Source organism: Mastomys coucha, unplaced genomic scaffold (assembly GCF_008632895.1).
Source record: "Mastomys coucha isolate ucsf_1 unplaced genomic scaffold, UCSF_Mcou_1 pScaffold21, whole genome shotgun sequence".
NCBI lineage: Eukaryota > Metazoa > Chordata > Mammalia > Rodentia > Muridae > Mastomys > Mastomys coucha.
Genome location: NW_022196904.1, coordinates 126,566,232 through 126,581,210, shown reverse-complemented (window position 1 = coordinate 126,581,210; position 14,979 = coordinate 126,566,232). Strand labels below are relative to the sequence as shown.

General features: G+C 43.6%; 1 protein-coding gene across 1 annotated transcript in view; it reads left to right on the top strand.

Moving 5' to 3' along the window:
- CUNH10orf143 (chromosome unknown C10orf143 homolog) overlaps positions 1-14,979 on the top strand; it is a 38,780-nt gene that overhangs the window by 16,184 nt on the left and 7,617 nt on the right. Inside the window, exons 2-3 of the mRNA XM_031388665.1 lie at positions 8,011-8,172; positions 8,279-8,341. Coding sequence (XP_031244525.1) covers positions 8,011-8,172; positions 8,279-8,341 — 225 coding nt within the window. The remainder of the gene's footprint in view (positions 1-8,010; positions 8,173-8,278; positions 8,342-14,979) is intronic.

Sequence of the window (14,979 nt, the reverse complement as noted above, 5' to 3'; positions counted from 1 at the left end):
CACTTACGCTGAGTCACTTTAACACACACACTTTAAGGGCTTCACCTGGGCCAGGGTTGATATGCCATCTCCTTGCTCTGCCGAATGTGGAGACTGGGCAGTGCTTTCCTGTTGGAGAATTCAAAGGTCAGTTGTCAGTTTATGTCTACTCCACTCTTATTAGCAGTGGTTCTTAACAGTGCTGTGGCCCTTTAGTACAGTTCCTCATATTATGGTGACCCCAACCATACAGTTATTTTCATTGCTACTTCATGACTGTAATTTTGCTACTATTAGGAATCATCTGTAAATATCTGACATACAGGATGGTCTTTGGTGACCCCTGTGAAAGGAGTCATGACCCACCGATTGAGAGCCTCTGCTCTAGAGTTTAGAGTAGTAGGAAGGTGGACTTTGGAAGGTGCCTTAGAATCCAGAGCCATCCCCACAGCAGAGCTGCTGTTTGGTCTCCTGGATCCTCAGTCCCTTGTGTATTTCCAGGAGTATCAGGGTCATGCATGTCCTGTCTGGTTTCTGAAAGAGCTCATCTTGTCAGCAAAGAAGCTATACCTTTGAATCTCATTTCTGGCAAATTGCTAAGTCTTAACCCCCTCCTCCCTCTGGACTCTTCATTCATTAAGGTCATTTGGGTCCATCACTTCCAATAAAGGAAGCATCCACATCAACAGAGAGGTGACCTCCTTCCTCCTCAGGGAGGGCAGCCAGGCATTCTGAAGCCTGTCCCAACTTTGTCCCATCTCTGACACAGCAAGATCGCCTGCTCAGCTCAGCCCCTGTTCCAGCCGTTCTGGCGTGAGGCTGCTGCTCACCTGACCTGCTTCAATTACTGTTAAGTAATGGGATCTTTGTGTCTACTTGGGATTTTAACTTTGTTTATATAGCGAAGTGTCATTTTTAGTTTGACGGTAAATTTCCCTCTGCCTTCATGAAGGCCAACAGATCTTCCCTGGAAGGGAGCAGAGAGCAGGAAGCTTTCAGCGTGGGCAATCCCAGCACTGTGCTCCATCAGTTTCCTAAGGCCCAGGGCAGGCCTGCAAAACTGGACTACAAGCCACATGAACGTGTGTATCAATGTCACTTGTGAGCACCTGTCCACAATCAGCAGAAATGAGAGTCATCTAATCTGCCCTGATGGCTGAGGATCACCATGTATATAATGTTCCCAACCCCACCCCATCCCCAAGAGACTACCGGCCTTCTGTGGTGTCAGGGGAAGCTTTTGCTTTTCCCTTGTATCAAGGATTGAGGACCCAGACCCCCACCTAGGCCACCTAAAGCATGCTTGCTCATCACAGCAGGGGAATGGCAAGTCTGCTGGCCTTCCGTAGCATGTGCTCCACTGCATATAGATGTCATGAATAGTTCTAGAAGCATCTTGAATGTCACTGGTGAAACATTTGTAGTTTTCTGAATACAAATGTATTAATAACTATTCTTATTGCTGTGTTCACAGGAAGCAGAGAGATGAATCCTGGTGCTCAGCCACTTTTTCCTTTTTCCTTTTCTTTAGTCCAGGACCCCAGCCTTAGAATGGTACCACCCACTTTCAGGGCCCAGCTTACCCCCTCAACTAATCTCTGGTAGCACCATCACATACACCTCCAAAGACGTGCCCACTAATGCTCAGGCCTTGACAAAGAAATCATTGAAGTGATCTATTTATTTGAGCACACTGTATTGACAGCTTCTTAATAGCTTGCTTGTATATTGTCTGTTTATGGAGGTGGTGCCACTAATTTTTTTCTTTTGTTTTTTTTAGACTGTCTAGGCTTGGCCTGATCCTCCTGTCTCTACCTCCCAATATCTGGGACTACAAGTGTGTACCACTACACACACACATACACACATGCACGCACACGCACTCGCACAGGGACACGCAGCTTGATTCTCAGCCTTTGAGTTTCCCAAGTAAGATCATTAGCCTTCTGTAGCATACGCTCCAAATAGTTTTTATTTTTTAAATATTTGTAACTTGTTGAAATATTTGTTTTAGTTTTCCTCTCAAGCTTTATTAATTTTCATTTTATGTGTATGGGTGTTTTGCCTGTGTGTGTATGTCTATGCACCATATGTATGCAGTACCTACAGAATTCAGAAGAGGGCCTTGGTTCCACTGGAAATGAAGTTATGGATTTGAACCCAAGTCCTGTGGAAGAGCAGACAGTACTCTTAACTGCTGAGCCATCTCTCCAGCAACTGTTTTAATTTTTTGAGTCAGGGTCTTACTCTGCAGCTCATGCGTACTCTAAGTTGAACGTCCTTTGGTCCTTCTGCCTCAGCCTCCTTCTGCTGGCATTTCAGAGCTTTGTGACGCAACTGTATGCTTGCTTTGCTTGGTTCTAAAGCGCCTTTTATTTATATCTAGTTAGACAAGTCGAGATTGCTTTTGTTACCTTCTGTTTTGAGTCACAGTTAGAAAATCTTTCTCTATACTGTGGTTATGGAGCAAGCCACTCTGACTTTTTTTTTTCTTTTTCCCTAGTGACTGTACAATTCTTCACACTTGACATTTTTTTATATTTAGATCTCTAATCCATTGAGTTTATTTTTAAAAATTTATATATGTAATGTATATCAAGATTTTCCCTGTGTGTATGAATACACACCATGTGCATATCTAGTACAGAGGTCAGAAGAAGGTATGGGGGGGGGGTCCCCTGGAGCTACAGATGGTTGTGAGCTGCCTTCTGGGTGCTGGGAATTGATTTTCTAGAAAAGCATCCAGTGCTCTTATCCAATGATCTATCTCTCTAGCTCCATTGGTTTATTTTTAAATATGATATCAAGGCCAGGTGTGGTAGTGACACACCTTTAATCTCAGCACTTGTAAGGCAGAGGCTGGTGGACCTATGTGAGTTGGAGACTAGCCTGCTTTATATAATGAGTTCCAGGATAGTCAGAGAGAGATACATAGTGAGACTCTATCTCAAATAAGTAAGTAAGTAAATAAATAAATAAATAAATAGATGATAAAGAGGTATCAGATAAAGCTTTAGTCAGTTGTTTTGTTTGTTTCTTTGTTTTTTGTTGCCTTTTTCCAAATGGCTGCTCAGTTATCCAAATAACTTCTACTATATTTAAAAGTCAACCAGGTATGAGGGGCTAAGGCAGGAGGATTGCTATGAGTTAAGGCCAGCTTAGGATGCATAGCAAAACCTTGTCCTTAAGAAGAAGGTGGAGGCTGGAGGGTAGCTCGGTGGTTGAGGGATCTGTTTTTGCAGAGGACCCAGATTCAGTTTCCACCACCCACATGGCAGCTCACAAGCACCATAACTCTAGTTCCAGGGGATCCGAAGACCCCTTCCAACCTCTACAGGCACCAGAGACACAAATAGTGCGTATACATACATGTAGGCAAAACAATCATTTTCATAAAGGAAAATAAATGAAGTTTTTTAAAAGCCCCCCTTTTATTGTACAAGTCCCCGCCTGATCTCATTATCCAATCGTGGCATATTTTAATGTCCAGAGTGGTTTTCTCCGGGTGGTTCTGGCTGTGCGCTTCTTCCTTCTGGCTCTGTGCTTCTTCCCTGTGCCCTTTACTGTCTATTTGAGTTACTCATGAAATATTTATAGCTTGTTGGTACCTTTGCTGGGATTATGCAGAATTGTCAAGTTAACTTAGAGAGAATTCTCATTTTTGTAGTCTCAGGTCATTCTATCTAAAAATAGGAGACTTTCAAAATTAGTTCTTATGGACTTTGTGCCTTGAAGAGTGTCTAAGCTGGGATGGGGTACTTACCTGTATTCTCAGCACTGCTGAGGCAGGAGCAGGAAGATCAGTTCACAGGGATCCTTGGCTACACAGCAAGTTCAAGGCTAGCCACATAAGACTTTATTTAAAAAGACAAACAAACAACCCCCTTCCCCAAAGAATGATAACTTCTCTAAGCCAGGTTTGATGATGCATGCCTATAATCCCACCCCTCAGAAGCTTCAGCCACCTGTGACTTCAGGGGCTCTCCTGGCACCTGCATGCATGTGGGTGCCACATAAACTCACACAGGCACACATATACAGACACATAAATAAGAAATAAATTAAAATTGAAAGAAGACCTCAAAGCATGTACACCCTTGCTTCCTGTTTTAACCCAGGTTTTTCTTTGTTTGTTTGTTTTAATCTCATATATTGTATCCTGAGTTTCCCCTCCTTCTTCCCCTCCCCTCCCTCCCTCTCCTCACCAACCACTTCTCTTCCCTTTCTCTTCAGAAAAGGGCAGGCCTCCCATGGATATCAACAAAACATGGCATTATCAAGTGTCAGTAAGACTAGGCACCTACCTCCCTTTGTATTAAGGCTGGAGGAGGCAACCCAGTTAGGGGAGAAGGGTCCCACAAGCAGGCAAAAGAGTCAGAGACAGCTCTGGCTCCTACTTTTAGGATTCCCACAAGGCCAAGCTACTCACCTCAGTGCCAAAGCAGACCAAGGAGGGTGAGGTGCATCCAGGGACAAGTAAGTTCCACAGGGCTCTGATCTGGTTGGGAATTCTAGGAGTATTACAGCTCCTAGAAGAGAAGAGAGAAGGTTTGGGTGGCCTAGGCACCAGGCAGCCAGGGTACTAGGCCTCTCATCAGCTACCGTGGAGGCAACAGCCATGTGGGTCCAAGATCTAGCAATGTATGCTTTGGGAGAGAGAACTTTGGGAGAGAGTGTAACTTGAGAAATAACTACTCACAAACGATGTTTGATGAAATGACTTATGTGCTTTATTCAGTATGGACAGGGACTATATAAGTCTTGAGGAGTAGGGTGGGACTTAGCGGGTAGATGTTTCCCATTGGCTAAGTTTGAGATTTTAGTGATTCTCTCTTTTCATGAGGAAAGACTCCAGGTGTGACTTTTCAGTGACTGTCTCCCCTTGGTCCTCTCAGTGGGGTGTTGTGGTTATTTGTTCCAGAGCAGGTACAGAGACCGATAGGGAGCAACTCCACCCTTGCCAGTCTCAGATCTCTGAGATTCCTGGACTCTGAGCTCATTCAACCTTGCCAGTTCTTAAGCTTGTGTGGTGGCGTGACCCACTTGCCCTATGGAGGTCAGTCCCATGTAGACTTCCTGGTTCAGTTCAGTTCCGAATCCCCATGAGCCCAGGTTATTGATTCTGTGGGGTTTTCTTGTGGTGTCCTTTACACCTCTGGCTCTACAATTCTTCCTTCCTCTCTTCCACAGGATTCCCTGAGCTCTGCCTAATGTTTGTCTGTAGGTCTCTGCATCTGTTTCCATCACTTGCTGGGTGAAGCCTCTCTGATGACAGTCGGACTAGACACCAATCTTAAGTACAGCAGAATATGTTTAGGAATCATTTCACTGACTTTTTTTTTTTTGGCCAGTTCTATTTGATTCTATCCTAGGTCTCTGGGCTATCTGGCCTCCAGGCCTGACTCTCTAGGCAGTGTCAAGAGTGGGATACCTCTTGTGGCATGGGCCTCAAGCTGGACCAGTCATTAGTTAACCACCCCCTCGATTTCTACGCCACCTTTACCCTAGTACATCTTGTAGGCAGGACAAATTGTAGGTTGAAGGTTTTGTGGCTAGGTTGGTGTGTCATCCTGGGTTTCAACAAGAATGTGTTTTTGTTTTGTCATAAATGGGGCTTAGTTTCAAATGATGCTTAGTATCTCTGGAGATAATTGTGTCATTGTTTTTCTCATGAAGACTAACATATGAATGGTGTTGGTGGATCTCCTAGTATTAAGCCTGTCTTTCATTTCTGGAAGTCTTTCCTGGTCGTAGTGTGTGTCTTCCTTAATGTGATGGTAGAGGCCCTGTCCTCACATTTTACTTTTTGCCTTGGTATTTGTGATGGTTAGTGTTGATTGTCAACTTGACAGAGTCTGGAATCACAGACTGTACACCTGTAAGGGATTATTTAGATTAGGTTAGCTTCTGGGAATGCCTGTGGTAAATCTAGTATTCAGTCCCACATACCCATGGTGAAGTGTCTCCTCCTCCAACTCTCTGATAGGCCTACTGGCAGTTGATGGTACCTGTTGGGGTAGAGGGAGAAGTGCCACGTTTTTGTTTTTGTTTTTTTGTCAGTGATGTGCCTATTGACAAGTAGTCTATGCCCCAGTAATAACTTTCTACTCATGCTCATGCTAACAACACTAATTAAACCCAATCAAAATGTGCACAATACACACTCTCAAAGACATGGTAGTTGGAAGGGGACTTCTTTGCAACAGTGGTATCAGTGGAAGAAGTGGTGTGGGGTGAGAGATGGTGCCGTACACATCAAAGCTGGAGGGGCTAAGCCATCAAAGCCCTATGACATCGTACACAAAACCACAGCATTTGGAGTTTACGCTGCTGGGTTTCTATCCTGCTTTCATCCAGGACTTCCTCACTGTGTCCACATTCCTCCCTTTTGGAATGGTAATGTATATTCTGTGTCATCGTATGCTGGAAGTATGTAATTTGCTTTTTAACTTTACAGGAAATTATGGCTAAGAGATTGCTTTGGGTCTCAGAAGAGACACTGGACTTTTAAACAGTGTTGAACTGGAAGGCTTTGAAGTTGCATTAAATGTGTTTTACATTGGCATGTGGCTCAAGCCCATGGTGGCCAAGAATTGGAATGTGGTGGTTCTGATGAGAAATGTTCCTCATAGGCTTACAAGTTTGAATACCTGGTCCCCAGCTGGTGGAACTCCCTGGGAAGGATTGAAAGGAGTGACCCTGGAGGAGGTGTGTCACTGGGCTAAGGCTTTGAGAGTTGAAAGACTTACAGCATTCCAAGTTTCCTGCTTGTGGTAAAGAATGTGAAAGCTGAATATGATAGCACATACCTTTAATCCTAGCATTTGAGAGGCAGAGGCAGGTGAATCTCTCTTAGTTTGAGACTAGACCCCATCTTTAAAAAAAAAACAAAACCAAAAACAAAAAGGAATTTGCCCTTTCAGCTCCTTGCGCCCACCGCATCCCTTTACTGCACCGTCATGATCGCCAAACCTCAGGAACTGTAAGCCCAGACAAACACTTTCTTCTCTGAGTGACCTTAGCCATGGTGTTTTATCATAGCAAAAAGAGAAATGTAGAAAATATATTATTTTATTATTTTATCATAGCAAAAATAACTATTATAGATGGTAGTGACTAAAGCTCACTATATATTTGAAACTTTCAATGGATAAATAAAATTTAAAAGCCACTGGGTATTGTTAAGTAAATAGTACCGTAGATAATAAACACAGTGGGGGAATCTCATTCTTGGCAAGGACAGTGGTTTACAACTGAGTATAGACCCTGGAGAGCAGCAGGCCATAGTAGGAAATGTTTTCTGACTTGGGAAGTGTCCAGGAATAGGCCTTTCTGGGTGGCTACAAGGGGGACATGCTGGCCCTGGGTTGAGGGTTGGTTGGTCAGTGTTTACAGAGGTCCTCCTGGCTGTCGTCCAGAGCAGAATGGCTCTAGGGATGTGTCTTGGGGTATTAGGACATGATACTTTCTTCTGAAGTGTTGAAGGACTGACTACCTTTGTAATTAACCTCCTTTACTTCATGTGGATGCAAAACCCAAATGTTACCTTTCTCCCCAAATTACCTGTTTACGGGCTGTGTGTGCAGACTCTGAGATCAATAAAAGTAATTTGTTCTTCCTTGCCAGTAAGAGAATTATTCACAAGTGAGCCATGTGTACTGCGTTAAGAACGAATGCAGCTCGATGCTAAGCAAGATGTGTTGAAGCATATAAGTAGTTTCTTGAACAGAATTTATAGGTTTGGTACATTTTCAATAAACCAGTCACAATAGTTTATTACCAGAATTTCAGCCAAAATTGTTTAAAATGACTATTTTAAATCTATCAAGGCAAGTAACTACAGACAGCGCTTGAAGTAACAAGGTTAAATGTAAGTGATGGCTGCTAGCCCTGAAAGGCATCTCCATACATGGTCTATAAAGTTTTCCACCTTCACAGGGGTCTGCTTTTGGAGCTGAAGTTTTCCAAAAGTAAATTCAGTCAGTGCTCTATGTAGCCTGAGGTCATCTGAAGTGAAATCTTGTTTTTCAGAAACGGGCGTGCAGGAGGTCAGAAGCAGGAGGACATGAGTGCAGCGGCCATATGCTAACCACCTGTGCCTTGCTGTCCTGGAGCACAGAGGACCCAGAGCCCAAGCCACAAGGCCTGCCTGCACCACAACCAGAATGTAGCCAGGAGAGGCTGAGCTCCATGGTATGTCCCTCTTGCCAGCAAACTTACTATGAGCCCATAGGATTTATTTAATAAAACTGTGACTCTCCCTGGGCTGATGCACATGTGCCTGTGATTCGTTTAATAGGTTCCGCAGAACGGTGGAAGGGGTTCAGCCCGGCCTTGCCTGAGATGTGTCGCAGGGGAATCTGTAAGTGAGACCTCACTGAGATATAAGTTCTTAAACATCAGATCTGTAAAGCAGTCAATAAAATCTGCAATCATATACATAAGGAAGGAGAGATTTGAATAAAATTAAAGGTTGATTTGAGCTTAGTATACTGTTGAGGTTAAAAAAATGTTCTGGGTTCATATTCAGAAATAGAAATTATAAGTACTTTTAAAATTCCTACTAAAAAGCAATATCTGTACATGCATACATGTGTGAAGGTGCTTATGACCAGAAAGCAACCTTGAGGAAAAGAAGTTGACTCTCTGCTAGGCTAAAATACAGACCTTGAAGGTCATCTTGGAGAAGAGACATGATCTTATTTAAAGTATCTCAATGGCAATCAGTGCTGGGTTTTAAACTTTTCTAGTGTGTTTCCATACACTTTGCATAAGCTGTAGGTTTCTGAAGGAAGCATAGTGTTCATACCATCAGTTCAAAGTAAAGGGAGGTCAGAGACCGCCAGCCAGTTCTCAGCCTCTGCTGCAGGGCAGAATAGCATAGAGTATATTAGCATAATAATGCCTTTGTTATTAATATTGAACTTACTCTAAGAACAAGTTAATATGTTTTTGATAACCTCTGTAATTCTTGGGTTTTTTATTTTAAATTTGAAATCTCAATATTGCAATAAAATAGAACTGTATTTAAATTCCACATAGAAACCAGGAGAGTGAGCTTGTGTCTGAGTTTGAGTTTCAGAGATTGCCCCCTAAAGATCTTCAGAGAAGTGAATCGCTGTTCCTGATGAGCAAAAGATTGAGTCCGTAACTTACAAGCGCCTTCAGCTGACTGCTGCTGGGTTTTACAGTGACAGGCGCTGATTTTTGCACTAGACAGACCTGGTACCCTGGTAGCTGCCATTCACAGGAATCTGAGGAGCTGCATCAGAGCAGTGCCGAAGCAAACTTGAGTGCTGTGCTTTCTTCATGGCGGTGTGCACTGCTACTCTGTTGTCTGTCTGCAGAGCATTGTGTCGCCTGTGTGCTGTAGTTCCGATCAAGATGCAGTAATTTGAATTTAGTATATTTAGGTTGGTGCCCATGCTGCCAAATATACCCTAGAATGCAGATAGGTCATACTTTTCTTGATAATTGTCCCCCGCTGTGGTTAAATCACCTCTCTAGTTGCAACTGACTGATTCTGTTTCTTGCCCCCAACCTCATATCCATGGGATGTAGCTTTCAACTCCTCTGGTCTATCAGAGGCACATTTGGAATTCGTGTGAATTCCTAGCACTCGTAGAGCTTGTGTTCTGGAATGAATGGCTTAAAGGAGAAAAAAAATTAGCTCAAGCACCTGATTGGATCATTTTGGCTAATATTCTGTTTGAACAACAGTACCTGTTTGCTTAGGGTTTTCTGTTCCTTTCTAATTCCCCAAGCTTGTCTCCTTTAGTTTCATAGGAAATGAATCTATGAGCAGAAAACCTACATTGATATGTAAATATCATTTTTTTTTTTTGGCTAATGCTCAATATTCTTTTCATCTAAATTTCAGAAACTGACTTTAAAAAATCAGTTTCCTTTTATTTGTAGTTACTCTCAATAAAATTTGACTCAGGCTCAGGCGGTTTAATATTTACACCCACTGTTTCTAAAAGTCTTATGTAAATAAAGACTGAAATGTGAATTTGGAAAGTCACACCTCCTGCTATTTGAACAGTCTGCTCTGCCTATATCTTCTTTCTCTCATAATACGGCTAGTTGCTCTCCTAAGCTTTTAAAATAATAAGACACTTACTATTCTTATATTCTAAAACATCAAAAGGTTCAGTGTTAAATAAAAAGCAAATAGTATTTTTAGAGATGCAGGATCCCAGGGAGCAGTACTTAGGAGCAAATCACTGGTGGGCAGCAACTGCAAACTTCAGAGGACTTTATTAAACTCAGGCTCATTCAGAGCCTCTTGCCCGCATGCACAGCAGTGCTTGCCTGTCCGCTCACCATTCCCAGCCTGACTCAGGATGACTCCCCTGCCTCTGATGGAGGCAGAGGCTATGTCAGTTTAGTTCACTTGGAATCCCTAACAACAGTCTCACATGTACCTCTCAGCTTGTTTGGTGGCTTTGCCCTAAAGCCGCTGTGTGACCTGAGCTTCTTTATGTGTTTCTGTAGTGTGCTGATCCAACTGATTCTTCCTGCTCAGAATCCTAGGCAGAACAGAGTTGTCTCTGTAGGACCTGAGCTCCTTGCTCTTCAGCTGCCTTTTATCTGTTTATTTGCACGTGTATATATTTATATATGTGTCGTGTGCCTTCGTGAGTATGGACATAAAATATGTATTTGGACATGTGTGGAAGCTCAAACTTGACATGGAGTGTTTTCCATGATCACTTTTCACTTATTGAGGCCAGACCTCCCACTGAAACTGGAGCTCACTAATTCTGGCTAGTCCAGCAGGCCAGCTTGCCCCAGGGATTCCCCTATCTCTGCCTCCCTTGTACTAGGATTACCAGTGGACTTCCATGGCTGTTTATCTTTCTTATGGATTCCTGGGATTAGATTTGAAATCCTCACGCATGCATGCATTCAAGTGTTTTTTCTATCTTTTAGTCCTCTATCATGTTTTTTCGGTTTTCTGAGACAGGGTTTCTTGATATATCCTTGGCTGTTCTGGAATTAACTCTGTAGACCAGGCTGGCCTCAAACTTATAGAGATCCACCTGCTTCTGCCTCCTGAGCACTGAGATCAAAGGTGTGCACTGCCATTGCCCTGCTTCTGTCAGGTTTTAATCACTGAGTTGTTTCTTATGAATGCATGAACCGTTTCTCAATATTATCTTCAGTCTCACTGTCTACATTTGCACTTAATCTTTCTGCCTGATCTAAGTCATTCATACAGTGGCTTCCATTCCAGTAACTACTGACGTGGATTCTTTTGTTTGCTTGACAAAGTTTCATTGCATAGCATAGGCTCCCCTTGACCTTATCATGTAGCCTGGGCTAGCCTAGATTAGTTGTAATCCTCCTGCCTCAGCCTCTGAGTGCTAAGATTATAGACACAAGCAATTGCTGACACTTCTCCCTATAATTGTCCCAGTTCAGCTTGTGTTATATGTCATCACTCAGGCCATCTCCTCTCAGCCCCATATCACCTGCTCCTGAGGATTTGAATGAGTATGGGAACAGTGTGGTTCTGGGGCACTTAAGAGCCTGTCCCCACAGTTGTCAGGCCACTGCTTTTCCTGCTTTGCACTGTCTTGTCTTACACTTCCAGACACAGTGGGTAAGGACTGTTACCTGCAGGTTCCCTTTCATTCCACAAATGACCCGGTGCTGGCCGCCATTGAACAGCTGACTTCTCTGTAGTCGGCTTGGCTATGGGAATGCTGCTGCTCCTTGTCAGTGCAGACCAATGAAGTGAGGTGTAACAGTGCTGCCAGGGGGGCTACAAAAGAAGCAGAAGAGGATCTGTGTGTGTGTGTGTGGGGGGGTTATAATGTAGATCATGAAGAAGGGTGAGGGATTATAAGCAAGACCCATGAAATGTGGGAAGCAGAGGAAGCCCTCTCCCCAGTCCTCAGAGAGTTAGAAAGGAGTGAAGTCCTGAGCGAATGAGTTTACTGCAAGGGCACAGGAATGTCAAGGATCCTAGAACCTTAGACCCATGGAAAAAGTGGCAAAATCTCCCAGGGAGTGAGGCTCAGAGGAAAGATGGCAAAGCCTTTCCTTTTGGTCCAATTGTGGATGTTGATAGTATGTGCAGGAAATCTCCACCATAGCTTTCTCCCCAGCCAGATATTTAGGGCCTGAACATTGCTCCTTCCAAGATCAGCTAAACCTGCCTCCTTAATGCAGCTGTATACCATAAATCCCGTTTCTCCTTATGTACTAATACAATGTCTTTGTCCAGTTATATGCAATGACCCTCCTCCATGGTCAACCTCTACATAATAAACATGCTGTACTTTGGGGGTGCTGTGGTTTCTCCATCAGAGAGCGCAGACCACCCAACCCCAGTTTCCTGTCCATTTGTCTGTTTGTTATTCTCTATTCTCTCTGCTCCCATCAAGTCCAAGTCCCTGGCGCTATGACTGGACATGGCAATGGGGATGAAGAGTTAGGGTCATAAGGTATATCCAAGAGGGTAGAGGAGTTATAATGGACATCTCTGAGGGTGGGGTTTTGTATGGGAGAGTCATAAAGAGTGGGACTTAGACATCTGTGAAGGGGGTTTTAAGGGAGAGTCACCAAGAGGAAATTATAAGGGAGAGATTCATGATATATGAGGAGGTCTATAAGGAAGAGGCATTACAAGTGAGGGTTATAAAGGAGATCTGAGAAGTGTCAGAGTTATAAGGGAGAAATCTATGGGAAGAAAGCCCCTTATGAAGACCCCTCATTCCAAGTTGGTTTTGGATGTTGTCTTATTCATTAGTATCACTAAACTTCTCTTCTCCTTTCCTCCCTTCCTCCCTTGCCTTCCTCTCCCATTTAAGTGCAAATAATAAACCTCTATATTACTATTCATGAGTTACATAGAAATGCATTGTCTGATAGTGTTAGGTGTGTTTGATGTTTGTACATGCCATATATGGGCTATGTACATGTAATGTGAGTATGATATAAATGTGTATAAATGGTATATTTGGTATATATTTATGCTATGTGTTTGTATGTAGTATGTGCATTATATTTATGTGTGTTTGTGTATGAAGATGCTCATGAATGTATGGTGTATGTGGAATACATGGGTCTGGTTATATATATGTGTGATGCATGGGTTTGTGTGGTACATATGTGTGTATGCAGTATGTGTGTCTGGAATACATGGGTAGGTGTGATGTATGTGTGTAATGTATTGATATGGTATATACATGTCTTTAATACATGGGTGTGGTGTGTGTGTGTATGTGTGTGTGTGTGTTTGTGTGTGTGTTTGTGTGTGTGTGTGTTTGTGTATGTGTGTGTTTGTGTGTGTGTGTGTGTGAGTTTGTGTGTGTGTGTTTGTGTGTTTGTGTGTGTGTGTTTATGTGTGTGTGTGTGTATGTGTGTGTGTATGTGTGTGTGTGTGTTTGTGTGTGTGTGTGTGTTTGTATGTGTGTGTGCGCGCAGAGTTAGCGTGCAGGGAAGGAGCTGTTTAGTGTAACCCTGTAACTGACTTGGATCCCCTAAAGGGACAGCAAGAGCCAGTGTTTGTCATTCCTGTTTTGAGTAGAGCCCTTTTTTGTACTTCTTTAGAATTTTTTTTATTTATATTTAGTTTATGTATATGAGTATTTTGCTTGCCAGTGTCTGTACACCACATGCATACAGTACCTACAAGGGCCAGAAGAGGATACCAGAGCCCTGAAGCTGGAGTTACAGACAGTGCGAACCACTTTGGGTGTGCCTGGAATCCACCTGGGTTCCCTGGAAGAGCAGTCTCTGCTTTTTACCATGCAGGCCTCTCTAACACCCTCTTCCCTGCACATGAGTGACCCCTAAAACACTTGGTTTTATTTTCCTTACCTATCTGCAGGCTGCTGGTAGCTACTTCCTATCTCTGTGTTATCTCTGAGTTTATACGGAGCAGGACTGTCTAGATGCCAGTTATACCTGCTCTTTTCTGTGCCACCAAGAAATGGTGCCGTGCTTGGTGTATCAGTCTGAAGGTCAGGCTGTGTAGCCTGCGCAGTCTTCTCGCCGGGAAGAAGACACGCGGACACTAGGTTCTTTCTGCAGCAACTGTTTATTTGTCTCCATCCATAGTGAAAAAGGGGCCGAACCCAAAATCCGCACTGCTTATATACACCACAGTGCGCGTATCTGCCCACAGCGTGGTGTGTCTGCTCATGATTGGCTGTTCGCTCATTACCCTACGTAACGCCCCGGGATGGGCCGTAACATGGCGTCTTTTCACTCTACACACATGCGCCAATAGTTCTCTACGCACATGCGCAAACAGTTGTCCACTAGGAGTTAACAGCGGAAGTAGGCGCCATCTTGCCATGGCGAATGCCTCTCAAGATTCACGGCTTCCCACAAGGCTGGGTGACAGGACAGAAATGAGATGCTGGCTTTCACAGTAGGAAATTTGGGGTACAGCAGCGTAGCTTGTGTTTCAGGAACAGCTTATTCTGTCAGCCCTTCATTCTCAAATCCCTAGAATAGAAAGTCCAGTGTTGTAGGTGGATCGGTAGAGTTCACCAGTTTTACCTCACGCCTTTACAGATGTTGGCCAGCATGCCTCTGGTCTGGAAAGGGAGGATCAAGCACTACATTTGATTAGCTGTGGCCTGCAGGCAGCATGCCAGTACCACAAGCCAAACTAGAGGTACTGTAGCTTGCCCCACTCCCCCCAAGAGGAGTGGCAGTGGTGTCCTGGACTGTTGCCTATGCACAGAGAATCTTGGTGAAGATCCCATCTGGTTCATTTATCTTGTGAGTGGGTGAGCTGGCTAAGGGAGAGGTGTGACCCAGGTGAGCTGGGGCAGACCAATGGCAGTTCTCAAATGCCATTCTGACAGCACCTAGCCATTCATGTTTCCTCTGGAATATAGTGACCAGATAATAAAAATTATAGCTGTGTTATTTAGGTCATTTTAAGGTGCTGAGGGCTCTAGGGTCTTTGGGTCACAAAATAAAAACTAAAACCACTTCAGTTTTGAATTTCCATAGACTTGTAGACTGAGCTGG